The sequence below is a fragment of the Pelodiscus sinensis genome, chromosome 1 (genome assembly GCF_052426305.1).
Source record: "Pelodiscus sinensis isolate ZL-2025 chromosome 1, ASM5242630v1, whole genome shotgun sequence".
Lineage (NCBI taxonomy): Eukaryota > Metazoa > Chordata > Testudines > Trionychidae > Pelodiscus > Pelodiscus sinensis.
The window spans coordinates 344,059,422-344,074,172 of record NC_143052.1 but is presented as its reverse complement, the minus strand read 5'-3'; the positions used below and the strand labels follow the sequence as shown (position 1 = coordinate 344,074,172).

The 14,751-nt window shown below is 52.4% G+C and overlaps 1 protein-coding gene across 1 annotated transcript in view; it reads right to left on the bottom strand.

Moving 5' to 3' along the window:
- Positions 1 to 14,751, bottom strand: part of ARHGEF17 (Rho guanine nucleotide exchange factor 17) — a 255,902-nt gene that overhangs the window by 64,954 nt on the left and 176,197 nt on the right. The window contains exons 2-3 of the mRNA XM_014577378.3: positions 11,757 to 11,834; positions 2,480 to 2,662 (exon numbers count right to left, since the gene is read on the bottom strand). Of these exons, the coding sequence (XP_014432864.3) occupies positions 2,480 to 2,662; positions 11,757 to 11,834 (261 nt within the window). The remainder of the gene's footprint in view (positions 1 to 2,479; positions 2,663 to 11,756; positions 11,835 to 14,751) is intronic.

The window sequence follows — 14,751 nt, the reverse complement described above, 5'->3', positions numbered from 1 at the left end:
TCCAGCAGCAGAGCTCCTTCTGCTGACCTGTAGCAATCCCCGCATGGTGACCATTGGAGGAACTCTAGAGCAGTGGTTCTCAACCTGATTTGATCCCGTCCCCACTTATTTGAATCAGTATTTGCTTACACCTCCCATGTAGAAATTCCGCCACCCACCTCTGACGGCAGAGAGTTGAGAGCAGCAGCTGCTGGCTGGACGCCCAGCTCTGAAGGCAGCATGAAGAACAGTGGCAGCTGGCCAGGCACCCAGCTCTGAAGGCAGTGCCATACCCAGGGGAACCGACAGCCATTCTGGACCCCTTGGCAAGGGTGGGAGCTTCTGGAAGGGGGAGGGCCTCAGGCAGAAAGGGCAGGGCCGAGTGCAGCCAGCTCTCAGCACTGCCCAGATCACAGTGCCCTCTCCGCAGCGCTGCCTGAAGCATGCTGCATGTTGCCCCTGCCTCTCCGTAAAGCCCTAAGAGCCGCCTGGAGCATGCTGCATGGCACTCCAGCAGCAATTTAAAGGACTTAGGGCCCTGGGTAATACCACCGCCCAGCAACGGCAACAGCTGGAGTCCCAGACCCCTTTGAATCACTAGGCCCTGGGGCAGTTGCCTGGTTCTCCCCCCCCATCGGCGGGCCTAGCCACACCAGCAGCAGCAGTGCAGAAGTAAGGGTGACAATATGAAAAATGATAGTCATCAGCATCACTTTTCACAGCAGACTTATTGCCCCACCGACACTCTTACTTTCGTGATGCTGCTGCTACCTCGGGGACAGCCGAAGCGCTGCTACTTCCAGGGGAAGGGATTGGGGATGGGGAGGTAAAGGACAGCCTGGGCCAAGGCTGCCTCCTGATTGGGGACTGAAAGTCAGGCGAGGGAGGAGAGCCTGTGCAGCAGGGCTCTGGCTGTCAGCTCCGGGGTGGTGGGACTCCGGCTGTTTCCTTTATCCTCCCCTCACCACCCGGGTGAACACATCCCTCCTGAACAAGCCCCAGCTGCCCGGGGCTGACTGCTGGAGCTCTTGAAAAAAGAAAAAGTGCACAGCTTGTGCCTCCCATGGCAGGCCTGCCCGGCTTGAGACCTGATGTTCTGTAAGCAGGGAGTCTGCCATCAGGAGGCAGGAGGGGTAACTTAGGCCAGTCTGGACTAGAGGTCATTGGCCACAAAATGTCCCACTGTCAGCAAGCCCGATGCAGCATGCCCAGTGCTAGTAGTAGTGGGAGTCCTGTCTACATGAGGGTGAGCACCATTTCCACCCCTGGAGGAGCTTGTCTGGGTTAGCCAGGATTGGAAAGTATTTCTGCTAATACAAGTGTAGATTAGGGTGACCAGGGAGCAAGCGTGAAAAATCGGGACGGGGTGAGAGGTGCACGAAAGCTCCAAATACCAGGTCCGTCCCTATAAAATTGGGACATCTGGAACTCTGAGGACACTCTTGGAGAAACCACCCAACGTTGTGCACGTTGCATAAGTGATCTCAGATGCTCTCTCTTTTATTTCCACCAAGGCTTGGCATTTCTGGAGCACAGCACAAAAACTAAATAAGCCTGGCCACCCTCTGAGAGGTGGGTGTTGTGCTCCCCAGCTTACAGAGGAGAAAAAGGATGGAAGGAAGGGAAGTGTTTTTCTCTGGGCCACATGGCTAGTCAGTGGCAGAGCTGGGATTTGAACCGGGGCTCCTGACCTCCCCACGTGTCCTTCACCGAGACTTGAGAAGCAGCAGGAGCAAGAGCCTGTAGAACAGCACCCTCAAACTCTTCAAATCTGTTCCCAGGAAAGGAGTCCCTGAGATCTACCTCCTCATGGCCAATGCCAACTGGATTCTGTTCTGCCTAGCACGTCACCGTCAGCTAAATTCTGATGGGGGCCCCATCCATGGGGTGAGGTCAGAGGCAGAGACCAACCTGGCTGGAATTTTCACAACTAAGGTGGCAAAACTGGAGAACCGAGCCATTTGGATCTACAGTCACCAGGCCAGGCCAGGCCCTGATCTCCCCAGTGTCAGCCCAGAGCAGCGGCAGGGAAAGCTAGCAGGGTCTGACCCCTTACAGGAGAATGAAAAGATTCAGCCTCTTCATGTCATTTCTAAAGAGATGCCAGGCTGTGCAGCTGTGACTCGCGAGGGGGAGGGTTTATCCAGCCGAGCAGCTCCAAAGTCTGGAGAGGGACAGCTCACCCCCATGAGCAAGAGCTGTGCAATCCGCACTTGGCACTCTCGTCTGGGCTTCCTGCTCTCATAAGAGCCTCACTGCTCATGGTACCTGCCATTTATAGACACAGTGGTTAGTTTATGTTACCCTAGCCCTGCTCGTCAAATAATGACTCACTTCCATATCTGGCACAGGACTGACCTTCCTGGTGTCCTGTGGATTAAAGAGAAGCTGGGCAAGTCAATATGGATTTATCTCCTGCTGAAGTCAGTGCGAACCTTGCTTGGTATGAGCCCCCAGCACTGTATCATGTGGTGTGTGGGGGGAGGTTTGCTGCACTTACAGACTGTACCAGGACGTCGCCCACTTTCTGCTTCTCATGCCAGTTCTGCACACAGTTGTGGACCTGCTCCAGGAATTGCTCGTGGTGCTCCAGCAACTCGGGGATCTGGTCGAATATCTCGTCCACCAAGGACGGATCACAGAGGATCGAGTTTTCTGGCTGCTTCAAGGGCTTCATGTAACCCTACAAAAATATAAATAATAATAATGAACAAAAGATACCAAAACACCCTCTCGGTGGAGCCAGGGACAGATGGGGCCCATGACACCTGTGCCACTCCAGCTACCCTGTGGGGTTGACCAAACTACTGACCCTCTGTAATTTAAACCCATTCCTGCCTCCCAAGAGTGAGTCATAGTAAAGGAAAGCAGCACCTGTGCCTCGGTTTCCCCACATGTAAATGGGATGATACTTACCCATCCTGGCAGACTATTCTGAGACCCTTACTAGAAAGGTTATAGAGTGGTTTTTAACAGTGGTGTGTCTCAGCTTCTTGCCCACTGCCAAGTTTAATCTATCACGTCAGAACCACATTCCTATAAAAATCTCCCTTTGCCTTTCCTCTACTGTAACCTATCCAGAATTGCCATCACAACCCAAGTTGTGCTGGCTGAAAAGAGTCTCCATTTAAATTAAGCCACAGAGACAAAGCACAAAGGAAACCTGCTCAGAGTTTATGGGTTTCATAGCCAGCTCTCAATATCCAGATCCCACTCTAAGGCTACGTCTATACTGTAGCCTTTTTGCGCAAAACATATGCAAATGAGGCTAAGTGTGGAATATTGCCACGCCTCATTTGCATAATTAATGAGTGCCCGGTTTTGCTCAAAAACCCGCTCTTGCGCAAGAGCCGTTCTTCCGCATTTTTTCCAAAAGAATGGCTCTTGTGCAAGAGGGGGTTTTTGCACAAAAAGGAGCTGTGTAGATGGCTCCTTTTTGCGCAAAAGCCTCTTGCGTGAAACTGGGCGCTCATTAATTATGCAAATGAAGCGCAGAGATAGTCCATGCTTAGCCTCATTGGCATATGTTTTTGCGCAAAAAGGCTACAGTATAGATGTATCCTCAGTTCTTACAGGACTGACAAGTGGTGAGAGGGGAAACTGAGGTACAAGGCAGTCACGTGACTTGCTGATGCTCACACAGCAGGTGAGTGGGACACACAGAAACAGAACCCAGATGTCTCGAGGCTCTGGCGAGTGCCTACCTTTCTTGATGGCTAGCTGGAAAGAGAGGCATACACCTTGCAAAACCCAGACACACAAAGCTAGAGGAATCCTCGCTGTTCCCACTGCCACCACCTCCAAACACAGCAATCTGCAGTGCTGGAACGGGAGAAGTCTGAAGTCACTTTGTGGAACCAGGAGCGTGGGGAGGAGGAGTAGTTTGCTTTTTCTCTGCAGTTCCATCTCCTGCACCGGTCATTCCTGGGGGCAGTGTGCTCTGCTGAGCTGCACACTTAATACAAACACATTTCCAGGAACTTCACTGTGTGAATTCTAAGGGCTCTAAACGCTTATTAGCCCCTGTCTTCAAGCCAACCAAGTGCCCACTCCCCCAGCTTCACAGAAGGTCTGCCCTGTGTCTCTCACCGTGGATGTCTGCCCACAGGTGCTGCTGAGATGCTGTCACAGAGCACTAAAGGGGTGGGCGATCTAGTGTGTGACCTCCAGGTAGCAGGCGGGGCACCCCGAGGGGGCACTCAGATGACACAAAGTCATGGCAGCATGGTGGAAATCAGCATGTGCTGCCTGTGCAGTCCAGTGATATTTAGCCCTACCACAGAGCCATCCCTCCCTTCCGTCCTCTAGCTGCAAGAAGGTGAGAGACTGGCTGCGGTTTTCTAATCCCAGGAGTGTGCTTAGCACTCTAAACCCATCTCAGCAGGTTTAGAGCTCTGAGGAGGTGGCAGACTTTGCCAGCAAGCCACCCAGGTGCTGGGCATAATCAGAGTACGGCAACACCTCCTCCCCACCTCCTGCCAGAGGGGCTGTGGGAAGGTGGCTGAGAAGCCAGCCAGCCTGGTTCTGTCCTCTTTGTGCTGCTGCCTGGGGCAATCGGAGCAGAGCAGGGGGCCAAGATTTCAGCCAGTGGGTGAAAGAATTATTGAATCGCACTACACTCATGTGGGAGCACTGGTGCCACTTAATCATCAGCTACGTGCCCCCCGACTGGGTTTGGGCGTACTTGTGCACGCCCAAGAGTGCAGGTGCCAATAGGCAGCTGGGCTGAGGGGCCTTTCAAAAGCAGGACACCTGGAGCGGATTCAGTTCTCTATTCCACAGGATGCTATTTTGGTTCTTTCCCACCACGCCAGCACTGGAGTGTTCTCCGGCGTGTGTGGGTGAGCCTCGCTGACGTCCGAGGAAGTTGTGCTTGCGTATCGGGAGACACAGCTGGGCCCTGATTGCGCATGCGACCAAGCCACAGACTCCACGTTCTGCATCAAGCCCAGTGAAAGGGTTCAGGAATGATAATTTCCATGGAAACACAATGCTCCAAATATTCACCGCCGGACATAGCGCTAACTGCCATACGCCCCTGTCTGGGCCAGATGGTTGCGCCTAGGGGCACTGACGTAGGACTCAAAAGACACGGGCCTGCTACAGACTTGCTATATGATCTTGGGCAACTCTCTTATCTGGGAACTCATAAAACAGGTTCAACAAATGCTCCAGAAAGCGGGGGGCTTGTACAAAGAGGCCTGGGGTGACCTTCGCTGCGTTGCTTGCTGCCAAGCTGAGGCTACAATTCTATTTAGAGACGCTAGTTCCGGCAGCAGATTCCAACCACCCCAACGCAAGGCCGACGACCTTGGGTGCTTCTTCTGTTCACTCGAAGGCCAGCTGGCTTCAGCCATGGGGACATTTCCCCTTGGATTACATGTCTACATGACATGCGGTTCACACGGCTTAGAATACTGGCACTGGTTTCCAAGACTGCAGCGAGGTGAAGTGAAACATTGTGCTAGGGTGGCACTTCCAAAAGAAATCCCCCCCTTTTCCAGGGATTTAGTACAAAGCTGGTTTCAGTCACTCTGGAATGAGTTTCAGGGTGCACGGCCTTAGCCAGAGAACACACTTTCCACCTGGCTTTAGGATCTTGCCCCAGAATAACTTCCTCTAACTTCTAAATCAGATTGTCCCAGCCTAGCATTGTCACACTCCTCTCATGTCCCACGATCACTGGGTCTGAGTTAACCCGCCGAGGGGGAATGGAGCAGGTTTAGGGGTTAGAGAAAGAACCTGGCAGCCAGAACCATTGAATTACATCCCTGGCTGTGACACTGATTTGCTATTTGACCTTAGACATGTTACTTCACCCAGTGGTTTTCAAACTGTTTTTCTCATGACCCAGCTGAAGAAAATTGTTGATGCCCACGACCCAACATAATGTGACTAGAGTGTGGGTTCCAGGGTGGGGCTGAGGAGGAGAGCTTTGGGGTGTAGGAGGCAGCTCCAGCTTTGGGGGCAGGAGGGTCAGGGCTGGGGCAGGAGGGGAAGCTTACTTTGAGCAGCTCCCGGTTAGCAGTACAGAGGGGGTGCTAAGGCAGCTTCCTGTCTCTCCTGGCAGACCAGGCTACGCCCCAGAAGCAGCCAGCAACAGGTTCCCAGCCAATGGGAGTGTGGAGCTAGTGCTCAGGGCAGGGGTAGTACACAGAGCCCTGTGCGCTCTCCCCTTCGCCGCTCCCTGCCTCCTAGGAGCTGAGCCCGTTGCTGGCCACTTCTGGGGCGCAGTGGAGTCTGCGGTGCCCAGGTCAGGCAGTTAACTGACTTAACACCCCCACTGGCCATCTGATCCTCCTGCAGCCGTGGGGCCCAGTGCCTGACATTCCACAACCCAATACTGGGTCGCAACTCACTCTGAAAACCACTGACCCATTATTCCCCCATTTATACAAAGAGTATATCAACCCGTAACCCTCCTTGCAATGATCCAGGCAGGCTCAGTTAATGAATGTCTGAGAGGCTCTGAGATCCAGGGGTAAAAGCTGCTACCTCTACTCTGGGACAGGGATAGACACTGAGCAGCTATTTTTGGACTGGGGGAGCTACCAGCTGCCTTCACATGGCGTTAGCTCCTCTGTGAGCTGCACTGGGAGCAGACAAGATTTCCTCCACTGGGTTTGTTCTTACTGCCTGAATTCGAGAGCTCCCAGAGGGCAATTGCTCTTATGAAGGGAGCTTTCTAGGGGGCTGCTGGGAGGAGGAGGCATGGACAGGGCTGGTGCTTGGCTCTGGGCCCCCAGAGGGGGAGGGGCTTTGGGCAGAAGGGGAGGGGCTAAAGGTAGCCAGCCCTCGGCACTGCCCAGATTATGCTGTGTGGGGCTCTGGCAGAGATTTAAAGGGCCCAGGGTTCTGGCTGCCACCACATACATGGTAGTGGCAGCCCAGAGCCCTTTTAAATCGCTGGGCTCCAGGCAACTGTCCTCTTTACCCAGCAGCCCTTGGCATAGACTCGACTCCATCTGACCCAACCAGTGCCAGCAATGACCTTCCCTCCTGCTTGAGGTGTGGATGGCAACAAGCTAGCTGGAGACCCCTCTGGATACAAGCAAGAGGGTGCTGGCAGGCTGGAGGAACCAACTAGAATCCATCATGAGAGTTACAGCAGCATGCTTGATGAGAGGGGCAAGTCATCCTTCACTAGGAGGTTTCACAGCTTGGATCATGGCCACACTGCCAGCTGGTGTCTCAGGATGACAAGGCAGCAGCATCTTGCCCGAAACTTGCAGCCTGGTTCTTTGGCACAGGGACCCTGCCGGTGTGCTCTGTCGCTTTGCCCTCTCCAGAGGAGGCTGTGGACAGGCTCTCTAGGCAGGGCTGCCCTGCAGGGTACTTGTTAGGTGGTGAAATGACATCAGAGCTCCGTCTGAAGCCGATGTCTTTCAGAGTATGTTGCAAGGCCCATTAACATGCCCTGGTATTTGACCAGGAAGGGCATGATGGGACAGGATATGGCGTGACTGTGGGCCTGGTAGGAGATGGCTGATCTGATCTCTCGGTGGTCATGTCATTAGGGTGATACCCAGAGGTCTCAATCCAGGATCCGCACTGCATTGCGCTAGGTGCTATACACACCCGCCCCTGCCCCGAAGAACGTACAAGCTTACTAGTGTGTTAATGAGTGACAACGTGCAAATCCAATGAACAGCCAAGGGCCGGAGAGGGAGGAGTAGGACCACAATGGGACTGTGTGGTGTACAGGTGTTCTGTTAATGACATTTTTAAACATTATGTCAAAGGTGCTGCGAGCTTGGGAGAGGCTCTTTCTCCTCGCTGCAAAGGGGGAAATCCTGGCTCCATTGCAATCAATAGCAGAACGTCCACTGAATTCACTGGGGCCAGGATTTCACCCGATACGTCGTAAGGGGGAAAACACCTGATTCATGAACAAGCACTGGTTTTCAAGCTAAGCGCCTGTCTCCAGCCTGGCAATCCCAGCAGCGAAAGAGAAAGAAATACTCCTACTAAATTTAGCTGCCTGGCCTCGGCGACCTGGCTCAGAGCAGCATGGCCCCTGCAGAAAGCACCTTGCCACAGCCTGATGGGCAGAGGCAGCTGTAGCCTGTTAATCGTCCCCACAAAGCCAGTTCCATTCCGAACACCAGCCTTCCCCTCTTCCCCAGAGTGACACAATGCAGGAATGCTCCCAGGACGCCACGGGATAGCCTAGGGTAAATGTCTGTGTATTAACACTCCCTCCCGACAGCTTATGTTCTGCATCATGCTGTCCTCTCCTAAGCATCACGGCTTTTATTCCTGGCTCCTGTGTGCTGTGACTCCCAGGCCATTCCCTGAAAAGCAGAGATCTTCTGGCTTTGGGTTTTCTTTTGCAAAGAAATAAATTGAAAATGGAGCTGAACAAGCAGCAGAAAAACCACCCTGCCAGGAGCTGCCTTGCATGTCTGCCCATCCCTATATTCTTGGTGTCTCTGCATAGGAGTAAAATGTGCCGCTGAAGGATTTTTGCTGATCTCCCACTAAGGAGCTAGGACCTCGAGGGAGATAATCCACCCATCTGTTCACAGAGGGGAGTACGGATGGGGTGGGAGACACAAAGCCACTAACATAAGAACGGCCATGCTGGGTCAGACCAAAGGTCCATCTAGCCCAGTATCCTGTCTGCCAACAGTGGCCAGCACCAGAGGGAAGGATCACAACAGGGAATCCTCATGTCTTCCACTTCCAGAGAAACAGAGACTAGGGACACCATTCCTACCCATCCTGGATAATAGCCATTGATGGACCTAACCTCCATGAATCCATCTAGCTCTTTTTTAAACCCTGTTAAAGTTCGAGCCTTCACCGCATCCTCTGGCAAGGAGTTCCACAGGTTGGCTGAGCAGGGGAATGAACCTGGAACACCCCAATTCCCGGCAAGTACCCCAACCACTGGACCATGCTTTCCCACCTCTCTTAAGCTAGCCCTTGCACCTTTCCATAAATTAGTTTGAGCTCTTTGGGGCAGGAATTGTCCTGATCTATATTTGTACAGCACCTAGCACAATGGCACCTCGATCTGCCATGTGCTACTTTATTAGAAACAGACTCCAAATAATGCTGCCTTATCTAAAACACCCTCATCCCTTCGGGCCGTTTTTATGCTTTGCGAAGAAAAAAAAAGGACAGATGCTCAATTTCTGTTCCCTGTGTGGGTCCCTTTGAGCTGTAACAGTAGCCAGCTGGGAATCTTTTTCAGTTCCCTTCTGGACCAGCACAATATAGACACTAAAATATCTAGTCCATCTCCCCGCTGCTGTGGGAATGTCCCTGCACTAGAGACGTCTCTTCCATAGGCTCCTTGATTGACTTTGTCATCGTTAATATTGCACTGCAGCCTGGGGAGAATCCAGGCTCCAGCCTGGCTTAGCCTGGTAATCTCCACAGGTCTCCTCCTCTGTATCTGAAACAAGGGCAACCAAAGGTGGCATTAGAGATTTCTCCCAGAATGCCCTGTGGCCAGGTCTGTACTCTGGCTGCATCCAGCTGGCTGAGTGACTCCTTAAAGCCACTGCATTCCCCAGGGCTGTGGTACAAGCCGAGGCTCGGCTGTGAATATGCTGGATATTGGCCATTGCACATGCTACCAAGTCACTCCCAGGCACAGAGAGCTTTTCAAAAGTCCTTTTCCTACAAAGTTAATTCAAAGGTCCCTGAGGGCAGCTGGGCCTGGGAATACACATTTTGTTCCACGCGATTAATGAAGATTAGTGTAACAAAGTGCCATGTAAAGTCACCCAGGGTTATTCTGATGCGGACCCTGCAAAGTTAACCTCCTGTCCATCTGGGGCATGTCTACACTAGGAAATTATTTTGAAACAACTCAAATTGATTTAATAACTCCCAATTTAACAAAATCAAGCGTGTCCTCACTACGGGGAATAAGGATGTTAAATATTGACTAATTGACTAATCGAATAGTCGATGAATTTTTGAATCGACTATTAGACTAGTCAATAGGGCGCCTCTGCTTGTTGCTACACTTCAAAAGCGAAAGCGCCATGTGGAGCCGGGGTTAGCTGGGGATGCCCCGCTGACCCTGGGCTCCATGTGGCGCTGCTGCTTTGAAATGCCGTGTGCAGCCTGGGGACACCTCAGCTGGCCCTAGGATCAATGTGGCGCTGCCGCTTTTAAGTAGCCTTTCCTCTTCCCCCCACTCCTTGCTGCCTCTTTCTGATAGAGGCAGTAGGGGAAGCGACTAGTGGACTAGCCTGTTGAGTATCTGATAAGCGTTCGCTTAAGAGATAGTCGACCAGTCAACTAGTCCTTCACATCCCTAATGGGGAAGCCTCAAAATTAGTCTGAGTCAGGTTTCACTAATGTGGACATGCTACCTCGACTTGAGCCCTAGGAAGCACTGGGGAGTAATTAATTTGGATTACTTTGGGGAGTAGTTATTTCCAAATAAGCTCAGGTTGCAGTCAGCACAGCATCCGAGCATCTGCTCTCCCCGTAAGCTCTCACCAAATGCAGAGTCCCACTCAGGGTCTCTGTCTGGATGGTCAAAGTCTTCCATGGTCCTTGTTCCCTAAGGCTGCATCTACACTATGAGTTTTTGTGGCAGAAAATATGCTAATGAGGGACTCATTACCATAAGTCATGATCTCATTTGCATATTTTCTGCTGATCCGTTTTTGCGCAAAAACAAGCATCGTGGATGTTTTCTTTTTGCGCCAAAACAGATCGGCAGAAAATATGCAAATGAGATCACAACTCATGCTAATGAGTCCCTCATTAGCATATTTTCTGCCAGAAGAACTCACAGTGAAGACGAAGCCTAAGACATCACTGCACTCTCCAGGACCAGGTGCTCCCACGATGGTAACGGGCCACACTCCAGCCACGCAACCCCATTGCAGGTGTGAGTGAAGCCAGGGTGTGGCCAGCACTCACTACTGCAACACACCACCGCAGGTACTGACAATCACAGCAGGGGCACCAGAATGGAAGGGGCAAGGGGCTACGACCTTCCCAAGTTTTGAAAGTGGACGGGCCCGGTCCATCCATTTTTCGCCTCAGGCTCAGCCCCTTGCTCCTCCTCTTTTGCCTGAGGTCCCACCCCCTGGACCCAGGCTGTAGGGTCCTGACAGAAGTCCTAGTCTGTAGCCCTGCCCCTGGCACTCCTCGCCCAGGGCAGACAGAGGGTCCAGGGCTCCCCACAGATGCCTGGGAGGCTCTTACTATGGCTGTGTTGCGGCTCCAAGGCCGCACCTTCTGATCAGTCTGGGGGCCAGAGCTGGGTGGAGGTAGGAGCTGCATGGGCAACGATGGGGAGCCGTAGACCTTCCACCTGTCCTGGGCAAGGGCTCTGAAGGGAGAGGACAAGGGCCAGGAACTGTGCTTGCCCCTCTAGGGCAGGCGGAGGGGCCTGAGGCTTGGCTGAGAGGCAGAGCAAAGGATGAGGCGGGACCACGGATTGTCCCCCACTCTTGGGAAGGCTCCGTCGCCCCGAAGGACAGTCTAGCGAGAGAACTACCCAACTTCTTCTGAAGGAGATACGACAGTAGGAGCATTGCAAAGGGAAGGAGACCAGAGAACGCGCAGACTTGCCACCCTGGTTTTGGAGCCATGTCTGTATCCAGCACTGCCCTCTAGTGGAGGAGTATCTGTATTGGATAAAAGCTCCACTACTACTGACAACTAAAGTGCTCTGTTTTTCTGGAATGGGCCTTGTGTCCTAGCCTTGATGTCACGTGTGGGAGGCAGGTGGTGATCTCTGCCTGCGCGTGCAATCGATCCCCCGCTCTCCTCCCCATATGTCTCGGCGACACCCTTACCAGCATCAGGGTGCGGAGCGACTCCACGTAGGACTGCTCGGTATCCAGGAGCGTCAGGGTGACATGTTTCCGCATGTCCTGCAGGGAAGGAAGGAGAGAGGGTGAGAACCCAGGCCACGGTCACAGATAAGCTACATACACGTCACCGGCGCTCTACAAGCATCGTGGAACTTGGAGGGACATGGCCAAACCCAGTCCCTGGGAGCCTTTTTTTACAGGTGCAGGCCTAGTACCAGGCCTTGCAGGCAGAGACAGCGAGAGAGAACAGGCCTGGCTACCTGGAGTCCCACCGAAGGCCAGTTGGTCTCAGCAAATTTGGTCTCCACTGGGCAAGGAGGGCACCATGAGCCACCCTTTTTGGCTTCATCTGTTTGTAGCGCAGCCTTGGCCGGTGAACACACACAGCCTGGCTCAGCCTTTACTGAGAGAAAGAAAGTGTCAGCACAAAGACCCAGTAATTCAAGCACCAAGGTGACACCTGGAGAAACCTGGTGATGACAAACATCCCTTCCTGACAAGCACTCCGCCAGAACCACTTAGTCACCATGAGAGCTCCCCCTGTGCCTAGGTTCCCCCCTTGCCCACTTGTCTCACCACTGGCCCTTTCAATGCAGAAGAGCGGCAGCAGCTCCCTCCCAGCTAGTGACTATGCCTATTGGCTGGATCAGCAGCACACGATTACAGTGGATGAGAAGCTGGATATGAGTCAACAGTGTGCCCTTGTAGCCAAGAAGGCTAGTGGCATATTAGGTTGCATTACGAGGAGCATTGCCAACAGATCCAGAGAAATGATTATTCCCCTTTATTCAGCTCTGGTAAGGCCACGTCTGGAGTATTGTGTCCAGTTCCGGAGTATTGCATCCACTACAGAAAAGATGTGGACGCACTGGAGAGGGTCCAGCGGAGGGCGACCAATGAGGAGAGACTGAGGGATTTGGGTTTGTTTAGTCTGCAGAAGAGAAGAGTGAGGTGGCATTTGATAGCAGCCTTCAACTACCTGAAGGTGGGTTCCAAAGAAGATGGAGGGAGACCGTTCTCAGTAGTGACAGAAGACAGAACAAGGAGCAATGGTCTCAAGTTGTGGTGGGAGAGGTCCAGGTTGGATATTAGGAAAAACTATTTCACTGGGGGGGGGGGGGGGGTGTGAAGCACTGGAATGGGTTACCTAGGGAGGTGGTGGAATCTCCATCCCTAGAGGTTTTTAAGTCTCAGCTTGACAAAGCCCTGGCTGGGATGATTCAGTTGGGATTGGTCCTGCTTTGGGCAGGGGGCTGGACTTAATGACCTCCTGAGGTCTCTTCTGGTTCTATGGTTCTATGACCTGCCAGGCTGGGTCATACCTGGGGTCCCTCTAGCCAAGAGCCCATCTCGGAGAGCAGTTAGCACCAGCTTCAGTGGAAGAAGCACTGCAACCGGCAGTGATGGGATACCCTGCTCCAGGGGAAGCTTCCTCCTGATCCTCAATAGTGAGAGGTTGGCTTATGACCTGAAGCATGGGGGTTTATATTCCTTCCACGGCTCTTGTCTGCGTACTGCTTTCTCCACTGCCTGGAGCCGTGTGCAGTGATGGGCGCTGGTGCCATGTCAGTGCAAAACGCTGCCTTTGGCGTACAGGAGGAACCAAGGTGCACAGCCAAGGGCACAGCGTTAGCTGAGCTGGTTTAGTTGAGCCAGGGTAAAACCTCTTGGGGATCATCTGATTGATGTTTAAGAGGGGCAAAATAAGCCTGAATATTAATTAATTAATTAATCAAACCGAAATAATCGGAATTGGCGCTTCACTTCCATAGTACCCTTGCACCTGGCTTCTCAAAGCATTTTACTGTCATTCATTAGTACATGCTCAGGCTTTGTCCACACACAGACTTGCATTGGTTTAATTAAACTGGGTGAGGTGAATGAGCACAACCCCGTGTGTGGATGCTCTGATTTCAGCTTACGAGGGGCTACTGGTTTAGTTCAAAACTGTTTCTAATCGGTTTAAACTAAATTGATTGTAAAAATGGCCACTTGGATTTGCACCAGGTTAAATTCACACCTTTCGTTAAATCAACAGGAGCAACTGCCATGCAGTCAATCCCTCCCATGCTCTCAGGAGGCAGGTACATTTATCACCTTCATGTTACAGGGTTGCACAGTGAGTCAGTGCAAGAGGTAAGGCCAGGGCCATAGGAGTCCAGATTCCTTTGCTCTCAGCACTGAACAACTCCCCCTCTCCTCCAAGTAAAACCCTACTTAAGCAGGTTATTTTATAGGCCAAACTTTGTCCTTTTCCTCAGTCTATCCATGACTGAGTTTTCCTCTAAAACATGAATGCATTGTAACCAATCCAACCGTCTCTAAAATCACAAACATGTGCTGCAATCAGTTATGGAAGAGAAAAGAGAACAAAGATATTTCAAGAGATGTCAGACATACGAAAGAATAAACCCCCGAGGAATCAGACCCTCTTTTTAAGCACCATCTGTTTGCTACTCTAGTGGAAGGATTAAGAGGTCAAAAGCCATTTCTTCTGTGATATGCCCCCAGTCCCATCCCACGCATGCGTGGGTGCATACACACACGCATATGTTGCATGACTTATTTATCCTAGCAAATGATACAGGAGAGAAGAGTGAAACCAGGAAAACCAAACAATAGCCACTAAGGGGGGGGGGGTGCAGGAGCGAGCCCGGGGTGCCGAGGGTGGGGGTCTGGGTGGGAGGGGTATGCAGGAGCTGAGTGGGGGTGCAGGGTTTGGGCGAGAGGGGTATTTTACCTAGTGCAGCTCCCCAGGTACACACATGGCTCCATGTCCCCCACCACTCCTAGGCACTGTTACTGGCTGCGATTACGGCCAATCAAAGTGGCAGACGAAAAGCCTCCAGGCAGTACTTTGCTGCGCTGTTGGCTATTGCTTGCTCCCGCTGGAGAACCAATCCTCATTGCTGCTGATGTAGGCTGTCCTTGAAGGACTGCACTCTGCACCCACTTTTTCTGGCAGGGCGTAGGGGTG